This window comes from Manis javanica, chromosome 9 (assembly GCF_040802235.1).
Source record: "Manis javanica isolate MJ-LG chromosome 9, MJ_LKY, whole genome shotgun sequence".
NCBI classification, from domain to species: domain Eukaryota; kingdom Metazoa; phylum Chordata; class Mammalia; order Pholidota; family Manidae; genus Manis; species Manis javanica.
This window is the reverse complement of record NC_133164.1, coordinates 124,450,235-124,463,159: the sequence shown is the minus strand read 5'-3', so window position 1 is coordinate 124,463,159 and position 12,925 is coordinate 124,450,235. Positions and strand designations below refer to the sequence as shown.

The following is a 12,925-nucleotide window of genomic DNA, read 5'->3' as shown; positions in this document are numbered from 1 at the left end:
ATGAGTATTTAGTAATTTAAACCTAGAGAGAAACAGTAGCTTCATTCAAGAAAGATAAGAATATTTACCTGTCTGAAAAATAGTTTACATTTTATTGTCCTGACAAAAGATCAGTCTTTTAATTATGGAGGCTATAGTTTTTGTGCGTTTAACAAGAAAGTATTATTAGATATGAAGCATTTGCCAACTGTTGGGATGGTTGGGGACAGGTGGCGGGGATAATCAGTACCCAATATAAAGTCAGTATGATTATTTAAATGAAAACATGAAAGATAAAGCAGCCCTCATTTCACATAATCAAGAGACTTACTTACAAAGTAACATGAGCTAATAATACCTAAAACATACCCAAACTCTAACACAGAAATATAATCAGTACCAGCTTCCTTTTGCTTTCAGAAAGATAGATAGGTTGGTCTACTGAAATAGGAAATGAGGAACAAAAGCAAGAATTATTCAACTATTCTAAATACATATACACTCAGTTTTGTAATTTAAACCAGAAAGATCACTAGCAACAAAAAAGACGGTAAAATACTTAACCTTTAGTATTTAAATTTAGTATAATACCTAACTGAAGATAACTAAAGACATAACAATGAAACAAAACCTGAAATTTATAATGTGAAATACAAAGGTATCTATCAGTGCTTGTAGACATTTCGTTACTGAGTCATGTTTGTATAAAAAATTATTTTACTTTCATTGAGAAGTCCCTTGGCAGGCTTTAAGCATTACATTGCATCTTTCCCTCCAAATTCCCAGCCAAACAAATTTATGACTTATTTTCTAATTTTATTTAGCTTTCTCTGATTATTTTTACAATATAAATGTTTATCTAGAACTGAAGGCACTAATCAAACTACAAATGTTCCTGAGTTGAACTATATGATGTATGCACTAAAAATGCTTACGAATCATTTAACGATTATTTGAAACATGGACAGTCCAAAAGCAAAAGGACACTGATTTGGATATGACACAACTAACATGGGAAAAAAGTAAAAAACAAAAACGATGAAACAAAGGAAGCTAGCAATCTCTATGACATGCAACCTATTTTCAAGAATTTAATAGTCTTACCCCAGGTATAAAGGTAAATATATTGTATTTTTGATTTTTTATAGAATTTCTGGGATGTTTTTCTTCACACTTTTCGGGATGTCCGAGCCACACTGTGCGCGCTTTCAGTTCCCTCTTTCTTTGACAAATATTCACCAGCCAATCACAGCAACTGCACAGAACAGAAGATACAATGTTGTGTATGGTTTTTAAAAAGTTTTAAAGTGAAGTCTACATATTTGGAGCCAATACTGATTGTTTTTGTATTTATCAGACACCAACAGTGTATCTAATGATAACCTGCAGAGGTTTTCTTAAAATAAACCAGTTATATTGATTTTCATTGGAAAGAAAACACTGAAAAAGGACTTGTATGAGTATATAAAGACTTCTAGAATCTCAGGGAAATTTCTTCCCTGTTTAGACTCTCTTACTAGCAAAATAAAACCACTGACATTCTGAAACAATCAATGTTTTCTATGCCAAGAAAAGGCTCACCATATGTTATTGGTAATAATCAATACATCACTCAGTCATTTGATGATAAAGGTCCTTAGACATCAATTAATCCAGAGATGACCCCCTCTCTTCTCTGAGGTAATCACTTTTTTCCTCTTAAAAGCTGACTTTTCTGAGAGCATTAACATAAAATTAAGATTTATGGCTTAGTTCTGTATTTAGAGAGGATACTAATGTTTGTTTAATGGGATATTCTAATGATAATAAAAGCTTGACTGTATTTTCATATAGCTATCTTCATCTACGCAATAAACAGTTTAACTCTAAATCCACTGCTGCTCCAACACTGTCAGGGTTCCAGGAGCACAAATGCTCCCCTTTCCTGGACACTCAAACCACTACTCTGGGGAGAGTGAGAAGTGTCCAATGGAACAGCTTTTCTCAGGATACTTCAGAAAACAATGAAAAGGTATCAAATTCACCTCTATTAAGCACAAAATAATCATGAACTTAAACATCAGTATTAACCACTTGGTTTAATTCAGATTTCTAAAAACGGAGAGAAAGGCTCAGAATGGTTTACCAAGGGAAGCTGGTAAACCTCATATTCCAATGTAGTTAAGGCTAGAACAGCAAGCCCGCAGTCCAAGGCAGAAAATCTCAACTGCCCTTTGCAAGCAAGTAAGCTCAAAATTTAACATGAAATTTTGCATGACAATGACAGTATCTTAGAAGGTATGATTATAAAACAAGGTTGACATATCAGGACCTGTACCTCGAAATCACTACCTGTCTTCCATGGTGGGGCACCATCCTTTACTCCAATTACACTCATGTCATTCTTTAGAAATCACTCTAGACGCATTAAGAGCTCAGCTGAGCTGCTTTATAATTCGCCCACGGGGACATCCCCCATGAGGGAAGGTGGATGCGTGTTTACCATGAAATGAGCACACCTAACTGAGCATCTGCCTAGGTGCTCTTCAGCCTCGTCACCTGCAGGACGCGAACACTGTTATCTAGAGGAGCCGATCCTTGACGGGGCTGGCGAGGGTGCGGCCACGCAGCAGTTCTGGAAGTGCCCCGCAGCCTGAATCTGCAGTGGACAGAGACCTGCCTGCAGGAGCAGAGGGGTCTGGGCGCGACCTGCCACCAGCTCAGCTAAGCAGAACAGAGGGCATCCCCCACATCAAGCGCGCGTCCAGATCCCCAAACTGAATCTAGGTGACATGAGATGCCGAAACAAGGGGTCCCACCTTACTGTTTTGGTGGGGGGAGGGGACTGACCAAATAGATTTCAGTAAAATGTTGGTAATTGACCTTGTTCATGCTTGAATAAAACAAATTAAATAAGGCCTCAAATAAAATACAGTGAGTTTCAAATGGCCATTTCTCACCATCATATTGCTCTTACTGTATGGCCTGAATACCCTCACAAGGATTCCTGCCCTCCAGCCCAGCTGGCCTTTCTATACCCATCCAGACGTGCCTCCCCGTGGCCAGCCAAGCAGAAAGACGGCGATGGGCCCTCCTCCCACACTCCTCCCAGCAGCAGCTCTGAACTACCAACTGCTAACCTAGCTCGGCAGGCGCTCCTGGTACACAGAAACCCTACAGGGGCACCACAGTTACAGAGTCACGTCACACAAGCTATGAGGGGATTCTTTCTTAAACTTTAGGTTTAATTACAGTCTCAGACACCTGCAAATACATGATACCAGATGCCAAGCTCCTGCATTTCACCTAGGAGAAAACTGGAGGCCAGGAAGGTAGTGACTTATGGAAGACGGAGGAACTGTTAGTGGCAGAGCTGAAACTGGAGCCCAGACCCCAACTCCCACATCAACCCTGCCCTCTTTCTACTATACTGAGCAGTCAGGCTGGCTGCTGCTCCTTTTCACAGATGACCTGTCCTCAGCCGAGGACTGGGCACAGCAGCCACTCAGCAGATGATCAAAAGAAACGAAACAATTCACGAGCAAGCAACAAGACACAATGGGAAAAAACGCCGGAATTTCTGGGAAATTCCTAGGCATACGTTTTGCCTCCCCATCTGTAGACGCACCAAGGAGCTGAGAGGCAGCATGCCACGAGGCCTCTGCACACTGCCTGCCCAGAGCGAACCAGCCCGCAGCTCTGCTCTCAGATGCCGCCTCTCAGTGTGTGTTCAAGGTGCCTCCACCTTGCCACGCCAACTCAGGCACACATGTGCACACCTTTTCTGGCCACAGGGCACTACTTTCCTGTGAATTTAAATAGAGGGAAATAAAACTCCAGTTCCTCAAGCACATCTGGCCACACTTTAAGGCCTCAACAGCCACCTTGGCTAGTGGCTGACATGTTGGACAAACATCTAGAATATTCCCATAAACATAGAGAGTTATCAGCAAGGGCTGGCATACACAAGACATACCGGGGACAGGTACAAGACGTAAGATACAGGCTTCATACGTGTATTTCAAATAGAGCCAAAATCCTCCAATAATATATTCAGATATGAATTTTATTCTGAAACATATAATTACCTAATCCTACGGTTTAATGTACAAAAGACAGATAAATCTAAGATAAAAGAGAAGACAGGCAAAGCCAAGAGTTTGTAAAAATATACGTAAAATTTAAGAAATGTGGACTTTGCAGTTTACGCTGGTATCAGCTTATTTCACCACAGGCAAGAGGCTGTGCAAAATGCAACGCCACTGTGCACATCACATGAACACTGTGACATCAGCTAGAATAAAAGCCTCACACCAAGAGCACTGTCAGCAGCACAGGAAGCTGCCATCACTCACATGCAAAGCTTTATAGTCCGTAAACTCCAAGGGCTAAAACAGATATCCAACAGTTTCTTCTTTCTCCTTAAGCCTATACAGAAAAGACTGAGTCCTAGACTCCCAAGATGTACCTGAACTATTCATAACACTTTGCGAGTAATAACTATTAACAATCAAAGCACTATTACTAATTATTTCCTGTGTAAGGATAAAATCCAGCAGCAGTCAGGAAGTCGCATCACACATTACTTCACAAGTTAGGTGACTGTGCGGCTCCTGCAGAGCCACTGGGTCAGGCAGACAGAAAACATGACCACAAAGGGAAGACAAGGGACTTTCATGCTGAGAGTAAAGGGTATGAACTCCATAAAAATTAAAATATTTGTAACCAAAAAAAGGATGTATAAGCCTTGATGAATCGTAGAGCATAGGGGAAAATAAAATTACGGACAATTTTAGAGGGCAAAGTAATATGAGTAAAATATATTGGCAAATACTGATAACTGAGAGGGAGAAGAGAAGTCCTTGGAAGAAAACAACTGGGAGCTTCACCTAAGCAACATTTCTGGGCACGCTAAGTATTTCCTAAATGATTGATTATTCAGAGGACACTTTCCCATTTATGTATAAATCATCTTCCATTGTCAAGTCAAATCAAAATCAAATCCAATACTGCATGAATTACACCTTTTCTTAAAACATTTTAGGATTAGCTTTCACAAATGCCTATATAACCAAAGTAGTACCCCAACATTAAATAAAGCATCTTTATATACAAAGATCCAGTCTTATAAAATTTTAATTAGCCATAATTAACTCTCCAAATTGAGAGAGCCTCCTTCAAAAAAAAAAAAAAAGTAGACAATTATATTCAACGGGTACCTTTGGTCACCAAGCCAAAAGCGACACAGGACTCATGTCTTCTCAGAAGACACGGGCCCTGTCCCACGCTCCTGCACCCTGAAGGCACAGAGGCCACTGGGAACTGGCCGCAGTCCCAGGTGGGACTTCAGGTGGGAACGCCACTCGGGAGGCTCCATCTCCACAGGGACGAAGTGATCTGTGATGACTGAAACGTCAGCCTCCTGAGAAAGGCACTCCTGCCCGACCACCAGAGAAGCACATACGTGGAGGGAGCCGCAGCGACTTCCATGGAGGGCATCCCAAGGGTTAGGCAGATCACAGGAAAGCCTTTTGACTGCGTCAGAGCTGGAATTTTTGCCAAATTATAAAAATGAGGAAGCAGTTCATAAACCATGAAGAAACTAAAGCAGACTCAGTCCCTGAAATTAAGAATAATCTTAAAAGAAGCCTTACTACTCAGACTCTACAAATAGCAATACACAGAAATATTTATTACAACCCATTAATATTATTTGCTATCTACGCTTATTGCAATATTTGCCAACATTGTCCTCCTGTAATTAAATAAGTAACTTTATGTATCTTCTACTCATTGACCCATCATCTAACAATGTAATACCAAAGTTTATAATGCCTAGCTTTTAGTAAATGAAAAAGCAGCAAATATTCAAAACTGAAAATTTGTAAGAAAGAAGAAAGTAAGATCAATCTAAGTTGCTAAATGTACAATTTGATCTGTAAGGTGCAGTTTTTAATTTCCATGACAATCTCTTGGGCTAGCAGACACCTGCTGACAGGAAGCGCGAACCAGACCTCAGGTGGCTCTCATCCCACGAGCGCACACTGATCGTTATCGCGCAGACGGAGGAGCGCCTGCCAAGATGGTTCAGTTTGCTTTGTCCGCATGATCACACCTGATTAAGATGAAGACTATATACTCAGCCACTGTACTTTATTGAGCTGTTTTTTGTCCCCAAAACATGGGTGTTTTTGCTGCTAACATTCTACGTTTTCAAGTTTATTCTTAATATTTTCCTTAAGAAAAGGAATATATTACAAATAAAACCTAAAATTTGGCTATGTTCCATTTGGTAAAAGCAAAATCCTGTGAAAGACCAAAAATAATTAACACTGTATTCATTGTTATGAAGAGACTGGTGACATGAGAAGCCCATAATTCCTGGCAACTTCTTGACAGTATGACTGAGTACCATTTCTAAAGCACATGATGCCCTTTTAAACCTACACCATTGACACAAAGCTCCCCGTGTGGCTGCAGCTGTGTGCCCACTGGCACCCACCCCACTTACTCAAGGTTCTCGGCAACTCTGAGTGTCCCGTTCCTCGCACAGACGCAGACTCCCAGTCTGCTCAATCCCAGGGACCCGCCCCAGTGGGTTCCCTTAGGATGCTGGGACCAGGCATCTATTCACTTAAAGACTGGAAATCAGGGTCTATCTTTATTTGGACCATGTGTCCCTGTCCTAGTACTTTTCCCAGCCCACACGTGAAGAGCAAGGCTTGAGCCTGTCAAGCTGGACCGCAGTTCAACTTCTGGCTTGGCCTTCAGCCATCCTCAGAGGGCAGGGACCGCTGCAGTCCCTAGCTGTACCGTGCAGAGAAGGCCCATACATTGCAGGAGGGGCATTTCATGGAGGGCCCAGCCCCACTCTTTCCTGCACCCCCACTCCTGGACTTAAGAGCAGCACCCCTCAGAAGGCCTCTGCTGCAGCTCTGCCCTTGAGGCCCAGTGGCCACCACACCCCACACGCACTGTCCAGGGCCAGCTCTGTGGCCGTGCAGGCTCTCCCACCGATGGACAAACAGCAGTACAGTTATGTGGGCCCAATACAAATGCATGATTACTCATTTTCTTCTACTCCTTCCTGAAGATCTCCACCAAAGCATAATCGACCTCCCATTTTTTCAGTCCTCATCTGTCTCCCAGTCACCTCCTCCACTCAAATGACCCATGTTCCCCGTAAGGATAAAGGTCATCTTCTGCGCCCTGACTTCACTCTCCCACCCCAAGCCCCAGCCTGGAAGGATGGACACTCGTCCTCTCTGCACTGCCTTTCCCCCGGGTACCCCCCCCCTTCATTTTCATAAGCCTACACCACATGCCTCTTGCCGTTTTCAGGAAGATCATCCTGTCTGTGGCTTCTACTATCTCAAAAATGATAAGGACTCTCAAAAGTACATCTCCAGGCCCTGCTTATGGATCTGACAGAATTGTTTGTATTAACCAACCCAACAAAAGAAAGATTTCAAAAAAGAAACCTATGAATAGTTTTAGATGAGTTAGATCAATAAACTAAAAAAAAAAAAAAACTTCAGCAAGGCTGCAGGATAAATGACAAGCACACAAAATCAATTACAGTTCTATATACTAGCAACAAACATACAGAAACCAAAACTTAAAATACCATACCAGTCAGTCACTAAAATAAACACATACTTAAGAACAAATCTAACAGGTACATGACTCACATGCTGAAATCTACAAAATGCTAAACAGGATCAAAATGTATCTTAATAAATGGAGAGACATACTGTAAGGTTGGAGGCACCGGAGGGAGGGGTGAGCATGTTGGACACTGACGATGTGCCAAATTCCCCGGCTGCTGCCCCCTCCCAACCTGAAAAATGTGCCTTGGGCTGGCCAATCCTCGCACCGCTGTACATCTAAGCTCTGCCTCCCCCTACCTTCTTTAAAAACTCCCGCCTGTCTGGCTGCGCATGACTTCTCCAGCCTGTGTTTCAGACTGGTGAACCTCGCCCAGGATTGCGCTCAAATAAACTGCCTGGCCCTTCGTTGCCTCTCATCGTCTGCTTATTTCGGTTAGAATTTATCTTACACATACCACGTTCATGATCTAGAAGATTCAACACAGTAAAGACATCAGTTCCTACAAATTAATATAAACACAATCCCCAGAAAAATCGTTTAAAGGATTTTGTAGGTTGGACAAGATTTGGCAAAGGGCATATAGGAATCACCTGCACTGCTCTTGCAACTTCTCTGTAAGTTTGAACTTATTTCAAGATAAAAGTGAATTTATTTCATGCTTGATTTTATTTTAAGATAAAAGTTTAAAATTTCAAGGAAAGATGCCACCAAAAGTTTGGCTCTTTGAAAAGAATAAAACTGATAATCTCCTATCAAGATAAATGGAAGACAGGGGAGAGAGCGCGAGCAATCACCACCACCAGGAATAAAAGGCACTTCCCAGCAGCACCTCACACACTCAGCTGCGGAATTTAAAGAGGAGCCTGGAAAGCACAAAGCGTCACTGCTGACTCAGGGAAAGAGACCATCTGCACAGTCCTTACCTGGTGAAAAAATTACCTCCAGAATTAAATATATACCCACAAAGAACCCCAGGAACACTGGCTACTTAACCTAGGAAATTTTTTTTTAAAGCCGTAGACATCGATGTTAAATTAGTATCACAAGTCAGATCTCTAAAATACTGTTTAGCCATGAAATGTCTTCTTCATATGAAAAGCTGACAATACACAAGGCAGACAGAACCTATTTTAACTGGAAGCTGAAAGAGGTGGTGAGCCTAAGTCCCCCTCAACCACACCCCCTGACTATGCTGCCAGGCTCTGAGAGACTCTTCAGAATCCCTGGAGCCAGGGAACACAAATACCACTTCAAAGCTATAAAAACATTCTTTTGCAAACTTCTAAAGCAATAGTGAGGACAATAAACAAGGTATTTTTTGTATTTACTTATTTCCTTTTATTGACAATAGATGTTAAGTTCATGACTAACAACAACCCTGAACAGCAGCAGACTAAAAGCTGAAACTTCTTTGACATACTCTGCTCAAGTCACATGGCATGGATCGGCTGCAACCCTGTCCTGCCTGTCCCTGGGGCTGCCAGTATAGTCGACAGCAGTGTCCTGGATACACAGTGTGCCTGCACGTACCAGAGTCTGGGGTCGAAGTGACCAGGTTTAATACACGTCACATGGAGCATCAGTTTATCTCAACCACCAGTGGCCTTGTTTAAAATATGAGGTATTCTTACCTTCATTTTCTTCTGATCAAATTAGCTGAAGAATCTTATTCTAAGACAAAGCATTAAAGTCTAATAATATACCTAGCTGTAGTGCTATGATACTGTAATTCACAACAAGAAGGTCCATCTCTAACAATAACAAAGGCCCACATCTATCTTGCTGGATCAGAGTGTAATTATACACGAAAGAGGAGGGAACAGTTTATAAATGCTAATACCGTGACCAGAATTAATTCTTCCTGCACTGTTTACAAAATCACTACTTTTCTCTACCATACAAACATTAAAACATCTCATAAAAATTTGAACCTAACTTTCCGTGCCTTTCGGATTAGCACTGCTCGGTACCGACTGTTATTAATGCTCTCTATGATGCCATTTAGAAGTTCCTTCTTTAGTTGGATATTAAAAAAATCATCAGGAGCTACGCTTATGAGTTACCATGTCACCTCAGTGCACAGGAAATGAGGCAGCCATGGAACAAACCTGGTGCACAGGAGCTTCCATCCTCCACAAACCAACCACTCCAGTCCTCTTCTCCTGCGAGTGACCCTGGCTCGGGGTAACGTGTGGTAGTCACTTTCATCATCCTCAAAGCCTTCTTCCGACATCATCAGTGGCATCTCATCCAGAGGGGCAGACTCACCTTCCAGCTGGTACCTGGGTGAAGATGAGAACAGAGCACTGAGGCCAGCCGGGTAATGTTCCGTGTCGCCGAAGCAAGAGCTGGCCCGTTCTGCCCATCACACTTTCCTCTTATCCTCAGAGGAAGCTGCCTTTACTGGCGGCAAGCCATTCTAAGTGACTGCACGGTGATGTAACATTCTTCCGCAAGAACTGACTTAGCCAGGGTAGGCAGGGAAGGGAAGGCTGCCCAAGGAGGCCAATGCTGCCCTGCCGGGAGCAGAACCCTCCACATGCAGCCGTCGGCGTGAGCAGGCAGCTCAGCAGCGCCAAACACCATGTGCAATCCAGGGAGCGGTATGCGTATGTGCGCACACAGCGTACAAGGGCATGTGAGGGGGCTGTGAACATGTACGTGTATGGAGTGACAGTGCCACGCAGTATTTTCTCTCCTAAGATTCTTTGAAAAGGTCAGAAGGCAAGATTCCCAAAGCCTCTGTTCTCATGGATTTTACTCTTGAAATAAGTGTCTGGTTGCCAAGAATCTAAACGTGTAATTCAATGATGGAAAAAAAGTCCTCGGACAAGAAGGTCAATGCTACCCTGCCACCTAAGCTTCTCTATCATCTTTCAGTATCTGGTAACTAAACAATACCCTACCAAGTGGATTTATCCTCTATTGCTGGACTGGGAAGACATTTATAATTTTTCATTAAATAATTTCAGTGAAAATATCTGTGCACAGAACTTTCCCCATATTTTTACATGAATTCTTTCAAAGATTTCTAGACCTAGAATTGTTTAAATAAAGTCATAAGCTCTAAAATATTTGATACATTATTGCCAATTTTCAAATTTAAGCTTCCACCCATGCAAGTGCCATGAATAGCAAAAACACTGGAAGCGACTTTACCTTACCCTCATCAGATCCGTGCTGCATCATTACCCTTTAAATGTAGAAGGGGAAGAAAACTACACCTTGTCATTGTTGCTTATTCACTTAGGTGTTACTCCGGGTCCCATACTACTTACAATCTATAGCCAAGACTCCCCCACAGTACAGAAAACTCCATTTGCTGGGCTTCCCCGGATGTGCCCGCCGCCGGCGCCCCTGCTGCTGGTGGGCACTGTCGCCCGCGGCCTCCTCTCAGTGAGTCTCCTCCTGAAGGTGCGCTTCACCCCCAGCCAGGAGCTCGATGGTTCCCTCCAGCTCATGCCATCACTGCGACTGGTCTCATCAGTGACGGGCTCACAAAGCTGAGCAGGTCTCAGCAGGCAGCCCTACTTATTTTTGCCCATAAACTCCATTATTTTCAGTGAGTCCATCTCTTCCACACTCATTTGTAACGCCTTGTAAGGGTATTAGAGGAATTTGGGGAATTTTTCCCTTGGCTTCACTGATATCAATATGATTTAAATGTCTTCAAAATGCAACCTAGTATCTTGATGTAACTTATCCCCTTACAATTCATGTTCAAAGTTGTCTCTGGTTCTTTCCAAAGGCTGTATTTTTTTCCTATTGAACTTCTAAATCATTCTGTAGAGTTCCAAAGCCAGCCAAGAAAAAAAATCCTGTTAGAATTTTAATAATTATATTGAACTTATAAAGGAGATTAAGGAAGAACTGGTTGAGTGGGCACTACACAGCTTCACTGTAAAGTTCTTATACTCTTCAAGTTTTATGTCTACATTTTAAAATTGTCCTTAATTAATGTATTATTTCAATAATGTTATCATAAATGGCATCTCTTTTTTTCCCAATGTACTTTGTAATCTGATAATGCTAACTTACAGGGACCATACTTATCTTGCGTATTATGACTTTCTGTCATCTACCTATTCCACACTGGGGCTGAACAAGTCTCTCAGAGGCACTGACTGGCTGACAGCCTCATCCATGGAGGAAGCAGCCCCAGAGCAGGTGGGGGCAGGGTGAGCTGTCTACCCAGGGCACACCCACCAGTTTCAGAAAGACATGCCAGTGAAGAGGCATGAGATGGCAGCAGGAGGACTCAGGGCACAGCTGCTGGCTCCAGGGAGTGGGGGCCACATGCGAGCAGCAGGGAGACGCCTCTAGAGCTCAGGGGGACCTCGAACCTACAGCCAGCAAGGAAACAGGACTCAACTCTACAACCACATGAAACTGGATTCTGTACGAATGAGCACAGAAATGATTCTCCCGAAAGGCTGACAGAAAGGAATACAGTCTGCGGACACCTCGAGTTTAGCCCCACAAGACCATACAGTTCTGACCTGCAGAACTGGAAGAGAAATATGTTTTAAACCACTAAATCTGTGATAACTGTACAACAGCAATAAGAAACTAATATAATTACAGAGCAATTAATGATATGATTTCATTTTCTTTGTATTCTGAGTCAATGTGATAATCCTTCTCCTATTTGTAAGATAATCCTTCTCCTATCAGTATTTGTAAGATCCCTCAGAGCCCTCAGAGCCCCCACGTAAGTGGCAGCGAATGGTGTTCTGTCCCAGGGACTGGAAGTGTGCTGGGAGCCCTGAGCCATGGCTCTCCCAGGCGCTCCGGGGGTCCAGGGCAGAGAGAGTCAGGCATGGCGGGAACTGACACTCAGCAGGGCCAGAGGCTCACTGGACAAACACCTACTGACCGCAGGGAGCTAGCACGCCACTCACCTTCGCGCTGTCAGTCAGAAGAATAAGCCTAAGTAGATGGTGAGTAAATCCTAGCAAACACTAACTACCCAAGATCTTTCCTCCCCTCAGGATAATTAAACATTAGAAGTACAAACCCTGGGACCTCTGAAAGCACTGAAGTATAAAGAGTACATTATGCTGAGGACCCTAAGGAGATCAGGTCCCAAAATCATTGCAGGAATGTGAACACAGGCGCTGAAAGTCACAAGAGTATACTGAGCGCATGTACTTAGGCGCGTGTTTGCTGAACACCAAGCACAGGTGCCTGCAATGAGAACATGATGAACACAGCCTCCAACTCATGGGCTCAGTCATTATGCATAAATTTAAAATGACAGCAGTGTACAACTGACAGGAGAGTACCTAGTCCTACAAGGCGGTGGCAGCTCAAAGCTAAAGGAGAAGGAGGAACGCAGCCCAATGGGTATTCCAGG

At 43.0% G+C, this 12,925-nt stretch overlaps 1 protein-coding gene across 9 annotated transcripts in view; it reads right to left on the bottom strand.

The window, feature by feature from the left end:
• The window catches only part of ATP9B (ATPase phospholipid transporting 9B (putative)), a 212,593-nt gene that overhangs the window by 178,122 nt on the left and 21,546 nt on the right, over positions 1-12,925 (bottom strand). For 8 of the 9 annotated variants that reach the window (XR_012121287.1, XM_073213253.1, XM_073213259.1 and 5 more), the window contains exons 2-3: positions 9,678-9,851; positions 1,084-1,234 (exon numbers count right to left, since the gene is read on the bottom strand). Coding sequence is in view for 8 of the 9 variants with exons in the window: in XM_073213253.1 (XP_073069354.1) it covers positions 1,084-1,234; positions 9,678-9,851 (325 nt within the window). In the remaining variant the exon portion in view is untranslated. Of the gene's footprint in view, positions 1-1,083; positions 1,235-9,677; positions 9,852-12,925 lie in introns of those variants that run through there. The other variant, XM_073213257.1, reaches the window with a different exon arrangement.